The sequence below is a fragment of the Nanorana parkeri genome, unplaced genomic scaffold (genome assembly GCF_000935625.1).
Source record: "Nanorana parkeri isolate BGI_ZX_2015 unplaced genomic scaffold, ASM93562v1 scaffold135, whole genome shotgun sequence".
In the NCBI taxonomy this organism is placed as follows: domain Eukaryota; kingdom Metazoa; phylum Chordata; class Amphibia; order Anura; family Dicroglossidae; genus Nanorana; species Nanorana parkeri.
The window spans coordinates 641,722-655,198 of NW_017306403.1; the positions used below are offsets into that span (position 1 = coordinate 641,722).

The 13,477-nt window shown below is 45.8% G+C and overlaps 1 protein-coding gene across 6 annotated transcripts in view; it reads right to left on the reverse strand.

Moving 5' to 3' along the window:
• The window catches only part of PLXNA1 (plexin A1), a 293,334-nt gene that overhangs the window by 138,018 nt on the left and 141,839 nt on the right, over positions 1–13,477 (reverse strand). For 3 of the 6 annotated variants that reach the window (XM_018553935.1, XM_018553936.1, XM_018553937.1), the window contains exon 4: positions 6,663–6,761. In XM_018553935.1, coding sequence (XP_018409437.1) covers positions 6,663–6,761 — 99 coding nt within the window. Of the gene's footprint in view, positions 1–6,662; positions 6,804–13,477 lie in introns of all 6 variants that reach the window. The other 3 variants (XM_018553932.1, XM_018553933.1, XM_018553934.1) reach the window with 2 other exon arrangements.

Sequence of the window (13,477 nt, forward strand, 5' to 3'; positions counted from 1 at the left end):
TATTAGGTGTGAAAACCCCCCACAGCTGTCAGAGTATTATTTGAAACACCTCAGAAGTTCCTCCTGGCAGTCGCAGGAGGGGGCCGCGGGAAGCTGAACAGAACAGAGAGGCTGTCACACATGGATAGAGAAAAAGGGGCCCGCATGGTTCTGAGCTCCTCCAATCCATCAAAGCCAGGGGTATAGGAGAGCGAAGCTGTCAGCCATCCAGTCTCCAACCAAGAGAGGCGCATGCATGGATAACGACGACGAAGGTTCTCTGAAAGGACTTCTTGCTTGGCGCCGTTCTTCTACTCCATCCTGAGACGAGGCGTCCAATCAGGACTGCGTACTTCACATCCTAATGATGGCGCCTTGGCTGACAAGGCCTTGTCACCTGCTTACTTTTCTGTTTGTTACATGTACTCTTATTTGCAGACAGTTCCTTGGGAAGGACGTTGGCAGCTGTAAGTCAGTTTGACGTGGGCACTTTAATCAACAAGAGGAGAGTAGGCAGAGATGGAGGAAGCAGAGAAAGAGTGAGATGGCGGAATGCTCTGCAGAGGTGCAATTATCCAGCTGCCAACGGAAGTCGGGAAAGGCTCCGCGGTGTTCTTTTTCTGAGCTTGAATTCATGAGCACGAAGACATTTCAGGGGCTTTATAATGCCAAATTGTGATTTGGAGAGGAGCTTTCTCAAATTCTCAGGCAACCTTCGTAGAGGAAAGTTCTATTTACATTAAAATATTGATGGAACATATCCACCGTATACACAAAGTCATTTGCAGCTTCCTTCAAAAACCTAGAACAGGAAGTGAGAGTAAATTTGCAGAGGAAAAGCTCCACCTGTATACAAATACAACACATCCAACGACTACACCAGCCATTGGCCACTTCCTTCAAAATCATTGTTCCTGGAAAAATTAAATATAGGCTCCATTCCCAGAGCTTTACACAAGAATAAAGAGCTTCATGTTACTTTAAATTTGAATGGCTCCTGCACATTCGCAGTAAATTATGGCATATTTACCCCAATGGCAAGGAGCCATAGGTGCCACGTACCTCCTCCCATAGAAGTCAATGGCAGGATTTGCAAATCCCTGGATGCAGGTTCTCCATACGCATGCACGGCTGTATGCAAGTACAGGTGAATACCCATGCACAGCCGCATAGAGCCATTGACTTCTATGGGAGGCTTTGTGCCGCACCTATTGCTCCATGGCGCAAGAGGTAAGTATGCCACAATGTACATTGCAGGGGTTCATCCACCCGTGCACAAGACCTTAGTAATAAAGCTCTTTTTCCTTACGTAAAGCTTTGTGAATTGAGCCTAAAATATTCAATTGTTTCCCAGAGACAATGTTTTTGAAGAAAGTTGCCAATGGTTTGTGTAGCAGTTGGATGTGTTATCGATATTTTAAACATAAGTGGAGCTTTCCTCTTCAAAGATTGATCATTTACTCTCACTTCCTGTTCTAGTGACAACCATTGCCAAAACAGGAAGTGAGTTAAGCTGTCCATACAGCTATAGATTATCTGCAGATTTTCTATGGTCAGATGGAAACAGATTCCTCCATCTACTCTAAGGCCCTGTTCACACCTTTACGTTTTGTCGCACTTTCAACGCTCTATGAACGCTCTACAAAACGTACAAACATGAAAATCCCATTGTTTTCTATGGGTATGGTTGACACCTTTCCGTATTTCCGCCCGTCTGAAACGCCCTACAAAACGGCCTACGCTCAAACAAGTACATGTACTTCTTTGGGCCGTTTTTGTTGGGCGTTTCCATTGGGATACAGCCAAGTAGCACTGTGAAACGTGCGTTTGTCGCGCGTTTTTTTTTTTACCGCGAATCGCGGTTAAAAAAACGCGCGACAGACGGGCATATTCAATACGCCTAGGTGTGAACCCAGCCTAAAGTGTGTGGATGGAGAAATCTCCCGCTGGGCCAAGCTTCAGCATCTTGCTAGTCGGCCCCGCTGGCTCTCAAAATAACTGAACGGTGCCTGCAACCAATCAGATTGTTCAGGTATTTTGACAGCCAGCGGAGCCGACTAGCAACAGGTTCCTCCTAGATGGAGGAACCTGTTGCACTTTTTCCATCTGACCATAGAAAATCTGCAGATAATATTTAGGTGTAGGGCCAGCTTTACTCTCCTAGAAGGGATTCTAAAACATTCCCAGCCTATCTTAAAGAGTTCTACTTTAAACATTGCTAAGGGACTGTGTGAATCTCCCCTTTGCCTTCTCCTTTCTGTTCCTTTAATCTCTCACGTACCCCGGTGGATCTTTAGCTTGCCCTAAGCACATTTTAAATGCTCTTTTTATTCACCTAACAAAGCCATACATTAGCATCACAATTCATGGACGACACTACGGACACCGGGGACCACCAGCAACCTACATGAAAACCTCTCATACCAAGGCAGATAAACCCCTAGCAACGGCGAGCAAGTCAAAGGTCGCTCGGAGCGGGTGATCGTGTGTGATAACTGTATCCCAGCAAATACATAGAAAAGCTCTTTCATAGGCAAATGTGTCATTGCACGGACAATTTTTCGGTAGAGCTCGTGGGCTGCGGACCAGGAAATCACTGTCAGCAGAGTAACACGGATCGGCATCAGTGCAAAATAGTTACAAAAACAGTACAAAGTGGATCTGTTAACTTTACAGAAAATAAAGATGCAATGAGAGGGGGAGGCATCCGAGCGTCAGAATTCCTCGTCTCTGTACTTGTTTTCAACAAATCTAAACCCAAGAACAAAAATATCTTATATTGCAGCTTGCATTTGTTTCCTTTAAAGCCGATCTCCGAGGAAAGAACAAAAAAAAAAAAAAAACTTGCCCTTGCAGTGGGGTTACCACCACACCACTGCAAGGGGTAAGTGCTCCTTTTGTATAGGGCACACTATTAAAGTTGTTTTATTTACCTGATCCCCGGCTCCTGATCCATCATCTCCCATCCTCACAGTTCTTCTTCCCTGTGCTCCGGCGGTCTAAGGACTGCAGAGGTCATAGCGCTGACCTCCGGGGGGAGAAGAAGCGAGCGCTGACCTCCGGGGGGAGAAGAAGCGAGCGCTGACCTCCGGGGGGAGAAGAAGCGAGCGCTGACCTCCGGGGGAAGAAGCGAGTGCTGACCTGCGGGGGAAGAAGAAGCGAGCGCTGACCTCCGGGGGGAGAAGAAGCTGTTTCTGCTTTCTATGTTACTGGTAGGCTCCCTAGCTAAAATCTTCCTGTACTGAGGTGACAACTTTCACTTGCTCCACCGTATCTGTAGAGGAGCTGTGTTGTCACCCTATTTATTTATTCCAGGCATTTATATAGCTCTGACAATGTATGCAGTGCTTTGCAAACTGCTCATTCACATCAGCCCCTTCCCTGAAGGAGGTTACAATGTAACGTTCCTATCTCATATGCATTCATACACGCACACGCATACTAGGAGTTATTCTAGGCAGGAGCCAATTAACTTGCCAGCATGTCTTTGGAGTGTGGGAGAAAACCAAACTGCCTGGAGGAAACCCATAGCAAGCACAGGGAGAACATGCAAACTCCATGCAGATAGTAACCCTAGGCTGTATTCAAACTGTCACCGGTCAACTCTATAGATCGGGAAGGGATCGAGCGCATACCGTCGCTCGCTTGCTTTCCGATCCGTCAGTCACGGCTTTCAGCAGGGATTTCCCCATCCCCTCCCAAATCCTCCAGCGCTGAGTGGAGAAACAGACGGGGAGGGGGCGGGCACAGCTGGCTCTAGATAGGCAGAGCCCGCTGTTACTCAAAAACCAAACTGCCTGGAGGAAACCCATAGCAAGCACAGGGAGAACATGCAAACTCCATGCAGATAGTAACCCTAGGCTGTGCTCCTGATTTAGACTCCAAATACCTCCATCCTCCATTAAAGGAGAACTATGAGATGAGTGCTTTTCACTCACCTCATAGTTCTAGCCGACCTGTGACAATGAGACTGTCACAGGTCGGCTCAGTAGATCGGGAGGTGAGCGAACACATACCGGCTTTCGCTCACCTCTCGATCCTGTCATGGCTCTCTGCTGACTGGCGGAACGGATGGGGGAGGGGGCGGGTACAGCTGGCTCTGCCTCTAGATAGGCAGAGCCAGCTGTCACTCACGCAGCTGGGGGGATCTCGACATCGATGTCGGGATCCGCTCCGGCTGCGGCGTCTCAGTATACCGCACGCTGTAGCTCGCGGTATAGAGAGCTTAGGGTGACGGGAGGACGCTAGTTTGTGTCCTCCCGTTACCCTTAGGAGAACTATGGGGAAAAGCCCTGACCCCATAGTTCTCCTTTAAATAGGAAGGGAGTGGCCTGTAGTTGACAGAAGATATCTAGTAAGGCTGATCAGATTGTTTGACATCTCTGATCAGTGCACAGGCAGTTATAGGGGCAGAGGATTTCTGACAAGATCAATAGGTATCTTTCGGTACTTGCATAGGGTGACTGTGACCATATTTCTAAACGTATAATATCACAATTGAGTGCCGTCCATGATAAGTGTTTAATTTACACTAATAGGTACGTTTCGCATGACGAGCTTTCGGAGGTCTACCTTCTTCTTAGGTCCAAGAAGTACCGATTCAAAACTTTTTTTCCATAAACCATAGTACACTGCCGGGCCAAAAAAAGTCACCGCCTGGATTTCGGGCAGTGTTATGATCTGGGTTTGCTTCAGTTGGTCAGGTTTAGGTTCAGCAATGGTATGTGCCCTAAAAATTAGGTCAGCTGCCCCCTGAATATACAGGATTTTTCACCAATTCATTTTTTTTCCTTCTTTTTTCATTCCAAGATGGCAATGCCAGGATTCATCGGGCTCAGATTGTAAAAGAGTGGTTCAGGGAGCATGAGACATCATTGTCACACATGGATTGGCCACCACAGAGTCCAGACCTTAAAAGGAGAACTATGAGGCGAGTGATTTTCACTCAACCTCATAGTTCGAGCCGACCTGTGACATTCAAACTGTCACCGGTCAACTCTATAGATCGGGAAGGGATCGAGCGCATACCGTCGCTCGCTTGCTTTCCGATCCGTCAGTCACGGCTTTCAGCAGGGATTTCCCCATCCCCTCCCAAATCCTCCAGCGCTGAGTGGAGAAACAGACGGGGAGGGGGCGGGCACAGCTGGCTCTAGATAGGCAGAGCCCGCTGTTACTCACGCAGCTGGGTGGATCTCGACAACATTGTCGGGATCCGTCCCGGCTGCGGCGATCTCGGTATATAGTGAGCAATAGCCCGCTATATACTGAGCTTTGGGTCACGGGAGGATGTTAGAATATGTCCTCCCGTGACCCTTAAGAGAACTATGGGATAAAAAGGTTACCCCATAATTCTCTTTTAACCCCATTGAGAATCTATGGGATGTGCTAGAGAAGACTTTACGCCGTGGTCCGACTCTCCCATCATCACTACAAGACCTTGGTGAAAAATGAATGCAACTCTGGATGGATAATAAATGTTGCGACATTGCATCAACTTACCGAAACGATGTCATGGTGGATGTGTGCCGTGATCAAAGCTAAAGGAGGTCCAATGAAATATTAGTGTGTGACTTTTTTTTGGGGGGGGCAGGCAGTGTATCTAAGTATTGCTTGGACCTTAGAAGAAGGGGTTACACCCCCAAAAGCTTGTCCAGAAAATGTAACTGTTGGTGCAAATCAAAAAAAAAGTATCATGGACAGCTCACAGCTGTCTGTACTAGCAAAAAATGTACATGGCATGAAAAAACAAAACAAACGCAGCCAACACATGGAAGGACTGATGAGCTGCAATATAAGACATGCTTGTTGATGGGTTTATATACACTTTGAAGCCAATGCATGTGAACACCAGGCAACTGGCATTTATAGAAAGAATGGTCAGCAACAGAAGCCTCCATGATTCTTTCAAGACAGGTTCCTTTTAGGGCAGGTTCACACCATTTTCCGGACGTGATCTGGTCCGGAATATGGCGTGAACCTGCCCGCAGTTCCAGTGCATTCCAGACTAGGGCTGCAACAACTAATCGACATAATCGATTATAATCGATTATTGAAAAAGTTGTCAACTTTTTCAATAATCGATTAATCGGCTTCTGATCAGTTGGCCCTGTTCACGGCTCCACACACGAGTTCCCTTTAGGGCAGGTTCACACCATTTTCCGGACGTGATCTGGTCCGGAATACGGCGTGAACCTGCCCGCAGGTCCAGTGCATTCCAGACCAGACAAAATAGGAAAAGCAGTATTGTTCTGGTCTGCTACGGACTGCGCTGGTGTGAACAGCGGCCAGAAATAGCATAAGGATTCATTAAGATGCATTTTGGGTCCAGGAACAATCTGGTCTGGTCTGGAGATGATCCGGACAAGGTGTGAATGGTCCATTAGTCTTGTACAAGGCCGATCAGTTTTGAAAGTTTTCTCTAGTGACTACATGAATGCAGTGCAGTAAATCCTACATCAGATCTCCTAGCATGAAAGACGCACAAAAAAGTGCATGGTTAAAAAATATGCTTTTAGGAACAGAGGAGGAAATAAGAAATTACTCAGGTCAGTGAAAGCGGATTTCTAAATTCTATGATTGAACTCTGATTCTATGAATTCTATGATTGAACTGCTTCGTAAAATAGACCCCACTGATGTTCCCGGACTTTATTATACATTCATATTAAAACCCATCAGCGTTACCTGCTTCTCGGTCATGGCGTAGATATACTGGCGGTCGGGGCTCAGAACCAAGTCCCTGAGGATGGTGTTTCCTTCGTGAACCAGTACGATCTCATACTGCTGCGAGGCGTGGGCGGACGGACTGGACAGGTCCACCAAGATCTGTACAAGAAACAAATGAAATACATAAATAAATAAAATCAGCCAACTCAAAAGCAAAGCATATAAAAAAGTGACGCAAATAGATTTCCACATAAATGTCAGGAGGATGTTCTGGTAAAAAATCCTACCTAGCATCTTCTTATGCAACTGTAAGGAGGGGGCTGGGGAGATGTTTACCATAGTTAACCCTGTGTTTACTGTGCTGGCAGATCTCATTATCAGATGTAAAGTAGATAACAACACCGTCTGTCCTAACAAAGAGTTGAACTATATCTAAAGCCTAAACTTTCTTTTTTTTTTTTAAGTTTTGGATGGAGTAAGGAAGGGTTTATAGAGTAAGGAAGGGTTATAACTAGGGCTGGTAATGATTACAATTTTCGTGTTCGATTATCAAAATTTTTTTTAATCGATTAATTTCGATTCATTATAACGCACATACAGATCCAACTACATTGGCCTATGCACATACAGCACAGCAATGAAGTAATAAAATTAACTAGGATCACACTAATCCAGCACGTTATTATTCTGAGTTTCCTCACTCAAGCGGCGGCCATATTGAGTGGGGCACGTGAGATTAATAACGTGCTGGATTAGTGTGATCCTAGTTAATTTTATTACTTCATTGCTTTGCTGTATGTGTATAGGCTGATGCCTTGGAGTTTGGTCTACACTTGTGGGCACACTGACCAGCTGGGAAGATGGTAGAAGAAAGGTTCGATGTCCATTGCCAGGCTGCACAGTGATGTTCCCTTTACATGCAAGTATAACCTATTTAAAAATTGATAGGGCAGAACAAGTTTCTTTGGCAAACTCACCGGCCCAAGTGGCTCCGACGGCTATATACGTAACGTCTATGTCACGGACATAGACGTCACCGGACTCCTCCCCCCTTCCCTTTGTTAGCCGTCACGGACATCGACGTCACCGGACTCCTCCCCCCTTCCCTTCGTTAGCCGTCACGGACATAGACGTCACCGGACTCCTCCCCCCCTTCCCTTCGTTAGCCGACGGAGCCACTTGGGGAAGGGGGGAGTCCGGTGACGTCAATGTCCGTGAAGCCGGCGGAGAGGTGAGTTTTTTCATTAGCGATCAAAAGCATTTTAATCGATCAAAAATGTTAACGATTAATCGAGGAATTAATCGTTAATTTCAGCAGCCCTAGTTATAACCCCTGTCCGCTTTTTTGCCATCTCCATTGGGGAGATTTCACTTCCTGTCTGACAGTCACAACAGAAAGCGAGACTAAATCCCTCCAAAGAGAGAAAGATCCCAGGTGGTCAGCAGAGTCACCAGTACCTGTTTCCCCATTGAAAGATTTCCCATCTATTCCAGTTCGGTAGACAACCCAATATTTTGGGTTTCCTTTCAGCGATAACGGACCCCAGGACAAATAGAGAGGGTGAATCTCCTTAACAGGGGCCCAAACAGCAATAAAAACAGGTTTCCTAATCCATCTCCACTCTATCTAAAACTAAAAAACAAAAAGGTTTTGGATTCAGTTGTACTCTCAGGGCAAATTCACACCATTTTTCGGACCCGATTTGGAAGGCAGTGCATTGCGTTTTGCAGCGATTTTGCTGCGTCCGAGAGATTTTTTTTTTTTTGTTAGCTTAAAATGGTCTTACAGGTGCGTTCCAGTGCGTTTCTATACGTTCCATTGCATTCCAGACCAGAAATTAAGACAAGCAGTATTTTTCTGGTCTGGTCTGGAATGGACTGCACTGGCATGAACAAAGCCAAGAAATAGCATAGGGATACATTAGGATGCATTTTTGGTCCGGATACAATCTTATCTGGTCTGGAGATGATCTGGACATGGTGTGAATGGGCTCTAAAGACCTCAAAGCTTGGATGGAGCTTTTTAGGTTAATACGCTTTCCCTCAGTATGTCCTTCTACAAAAGAGTAACTTGCAGTCTGCCCAAAGATCTACTAAACCAACAGAACGGTAAGAAATATTATATTTAAATGTCTTAGGTATACTGTATAAATGGGAACACACAAATAGTGGGGGGGGTTCTGAATTTGACTGTAAAAATTGAACTTTAAGGGCATAACAAATTGCTGCGGACTACACAAGATGCAATTTTGTAAATGTTCCGTTACCTTTTAGTTTAAAAAAAAAAAATGACTTGCAAGAGACTCCTCAACCTGCCACTTTTAGCTTCAATAGTTTCCCAGTGTTAAAATAACTAGAAGCCACTCCAATTCCAGTCCGAAGACTGTGGACAGTTCTATTCCCTACAATCATTTTTTTTTCCAATTGAAAATTGATGTAAAAATTCCCCACAATTGCCATATTCTTGGTCAACATAAGGAGAAGCACTCGGATGTCTAGAGGAGAAGAAAAACGGAATAAAAGGCCTAAACACACATTTTCTTGCTCCACATAGCAACCAAAAACTCATCTCTGTCCCCGGGCAGAACAAAGCAATGACGGGAAGCCTCATCGGACTCTAAAGGGCCACAAGAACACTCCTTCCTTAAGATAATTTACCCCCCGAGGCCCTTAATATGCAAGAAAGTCACAAAGAAAGAGTTAAAACAAGCGGTTTAATTAGTTTGCGGATTCTCCCGGCGAAGGCTGTTTAATTACAGACCGCTCGATCCCTGGGACCGTCTCATCACTTCTCGGTCAATACACGCGCTAATCCGAAACCGCTACAAGGGCCTCGGCCGTGTTTACCACGATGGAGGCAAGCGGCAGCTGATAAACACGCGATTGAGCCCTTCAAACAAACTCCCCAGCGCTATTAAAAAGATTAGAAGGACACGGGCAAACACATGCAGTATTAGACAAACATGGGATCACAATTGCCGCGCCAACTTGACATTCGTGAAGTGTTGTATAGCCGCGCGGCGAACGCTCGCTGTGAGTGTATAAGCCAGTGTGAGTGCTTTACAGTGATTAAACACGGACGACAGATAGACCTGCTCCAGAGGAAAGCAAATATTAACACAAAAGACACCAAAGAGCCCCCCCCTTCCCCACTACCACCAACACCCTGTAAGATGGCTGAGCAGTCAACAAACGCAGGAGGGCTCTGTACAGTGTCAGGATGACATTAGCTGCGGATGGGCAAGGTTGCCCGGGCAACGGCGGCAACAAGAAAGCAGCTAGTGAAACGCCGGAACATGGTGTGAAAATGGTCAAGGGGGGGAGCAGTAATCGAAGACAAGGGATCCTTGCAAGAACATTACAATTTTTTTAGATTTAATCCAAGATTGGCCTCGGAAGGTCGAAAGAAGCAATTAACCCTTGCAGTACAAACACTTTGTACTTCAACACCATTGGTGTGCTGGTGACATCCGTTTATTTAATAAAAAAATAAAAAGTCCCTGGAAGTTGATCCGGAACACTGTGAAGGCCCTTGTCTTCTAATCTGCATCTTCCCTAGATTCCTCTGTGTCCCCGATCATCGAAACTTACAACACTTGCTAAATTAAATTTTAGACACTTCCTGTCTAGAAGCACCACCGGCCTTGAGAAACGCCATTCAGCCATCGCTGGTTCCCCCATGGTGACAACTGTAGACCTTGACTGTGCAAGGTGCTTAGGCGCGGCTGCTCATAGCCGCCATCGGAGGACCGCGGGACAGGAGAAGAAAAGGAAGATAGGCACAGAGTGTTGTCACAGGAAGTGCAATTAAATTTTAGACACTTCCTGTCTAGAAGCACCACCGGCCTTGAGAAACGCCATTCAGCCATCGCTGGTTCCCCCATGGTGACAACTGTAGACCTTGACTGTGCAAGGTGCTTAGGCGCGGCTGCTCATAGCCGCCATCGGAGGACCGCGGGACAGGAGAAGAAAAGGAAGATAGGCACAGAGTGTTGTCACAGGAAGTGCAAGGATCATTGGCAGTAGAGGGAAATTTTTGAATAAAATTTTCACGTTACAGTTTATTATAGAGATATCCAGTCATAAGGGAAAGGTTTGAAGACAGATTCGGCTGCTTGCCGTCATTTCCTAAATTCCGCCAGAATCCTTCAATAATATCTCTACTTCTACAAAATCAAAAATAACAAAAACATCTTCTGTAATGGAAACATTGAGGCAACTTGACTATCGGAGCATAAAAGTCACAGAAGCGCTCGGACCTGACTAAGCCCCTCAAAGGCATCAAGATGGAGCCGTATAGGCCGTGCCAGAAGCCTCCGTGCCAAGTACCCACCCCTCAGGCTGGGAGCAGAGGGCCCGGGATCCTCAGAGCGGGCTCATTAGCATGGAAATATATGCCAGCTCGTAAACAAATCACAGGCCTCGTTTAATTAGAGGCAAGGCTTTGATTCTCCGCCAGCATCCCAATAACATCAGCTGAGGATTATTTTTAGGCAGTTTCACTAAACAAATGCACTTAATTAAGGGAGCGGACCCTAAGCGGATTTAAAGGAACAGGCCCCATTGTTTACAAACACGTCTGGTTTAAATATAGTGGCTGGCTTTGTCACAATATAGACTGGCTTGAGAATCACTTATAATATAATGAAGATCCACCAAGATGAAGAGGTTTTCCTGTCCACCAGCCCGCAGGTCAGATTAAGGCCAACATAGGGGGGTAATGGCAATGCAGAGATTTAAAGGGACAGCACAGATCTCTGGCTCCCAAAAATGGCCACTCTTATAAGCCAAATGGCTGCTGTGGGCAACAACGTCCTTTTTTTCCCTAACACTGGTAACACCGCATTGATCATTTAAAAAAAATTGGGTGCATTTCCCTTCCTGGGAGCCAGAAGTGCTGTGCACAGCCACTCAAATCAATTGCAGAAAAAAGGTACAAGTACCTTTTTTGTCGATACACGACACGCGGCTGTTTTCGTGTTGGGAAGCATGGGCGGAATCGCAGCGGGAAACCGTGCAATCCACCCGGCGCGACTGGGGTGCCATTAGAAAATAATGGCACCTACAGCGTGCTTGGTTCACACCTCGACTCCTGAACGTGCGGCAATCCACGCAGAATCGTGCACGATTGCCGCGCGGTGAGGTGTCGTCTAGGTGTGAACCGAGCCTCAATGGTTGTTAGAACCTCAACTGTTGCCTGTGTGCCCATTTGGCAGAATTGTTCTCACTTCCTGTTTCGGGGGCACAATAAGAATTTTTTTTCCAAATGAGTGAAAATTCCACCACAGTCATGTGTCTTGGGGCAGGTGTATGTGTTGGGAGATTTCCCCTCCCAGTCTGGGGGAAGTAGTTAATGATGAGCATTCTCATCACTTCATGCTGTGTCACCAGGACAGGATGTGTGGGGAGATCTCTCCAATGGGAAGACACATCTTCAATATTATCCAAAACAAAAGAATATATATATATATATACACACACACACACACACACACACACTAGGGATGCGCCGATACTAGTATCGGTGCCGATACCGAGTAAGTGGGCGAGTACTCGTCCTCATCCAAATGCTCCGATGCCTAGCCCGATACTTCCAGTATCAGGAAGCCGTGCTCCGCGTCATTACATGCTGCCCGGCTTCCTGATTGGCCGGAAAGCCGGCTCCATGCTTTCTCGTTACCTGGTGACGAGAAGCATGGGGATGGCTTCACTGCTAATCGTGAAGCCGGGTGGCGAGTCATTACACGCCGCCTGGTATCGGTGGGAAAAAAAAATATCGCTACTCGATACCGAAATACTGGTATCGGTGCAACCCTAATATATACACACACGCACACAATTTTACAGTCAACAAAGTTAGAAACTGAACACTTATGCCCTCTGTTGCAAAAAGCTCTGCCACCACGGAGATCTGCAATTTATTTTCCTGTCGGCCATATTTTGGAGCGCTCATCCTTTATTCCCGGTAAGGAATGCGTGTGTGTGTATTTAACACGGGTGCATCAAGGCTGAATTTCTGCCGAGTCTCCACAGGCTCACCATGGAAGAAGAGCGCAGTGTGACACCGTCAGCAGAATCTGGATGTCACGCCATCAGGGCTGATCTCCATAAGTAATGTTTGTCTGGGCCGGTTGCCGGCGAGGGGGGCGTTCCACAGACGCACACACATCGTATACATTTATATGTGGATCGCAATCCCGGCCAGATGCTATAAAACTCCTCATGGCTGCACGAGTCTGCAAAATAGAAAATGGATTACAGCATGAAAGGTGCTCTCGTATTCTAAGATACCTATGACCACGGCGAGGAGGCCGAGGGGGCTTTGCTGCCGCCTCCATCGTAACATTTCAGCCCGGCTTCTACAACAAAAGTCTAAAGCCAAAAAGATCTGAGGAAATTCTCACAGTGTATGGCCGGCCGTAGTCCAGGGACGATGATTGCGCAATTTATGCATTTGGGAACACAATCTGCAATGATCATGCAGACGTACCATTGGGTTTACATGGGACAACTGATTCATGTATGTGCTATGTATGTTTACGCATTGTACTTAGAAGTAGTCATCATGTCCTACACGTTACCATGGAGGAAGCGATTATGAGCGCATACCAACTTTAAGGATCAACAGTTATTTTAATCATTTGCAGACTCCTTTCAAGACTCAAATAAGGATAATAATAATAATAATAATAATGGAATATAAATGATATATAATATAAATAATAAAACATGGTATAAATAAAAGAATCACTATTATAAAACACTAATAAATAATATTAATTCTAATAATAATAAAACATTATTACTACAATTCTTATTTATAACAATATATA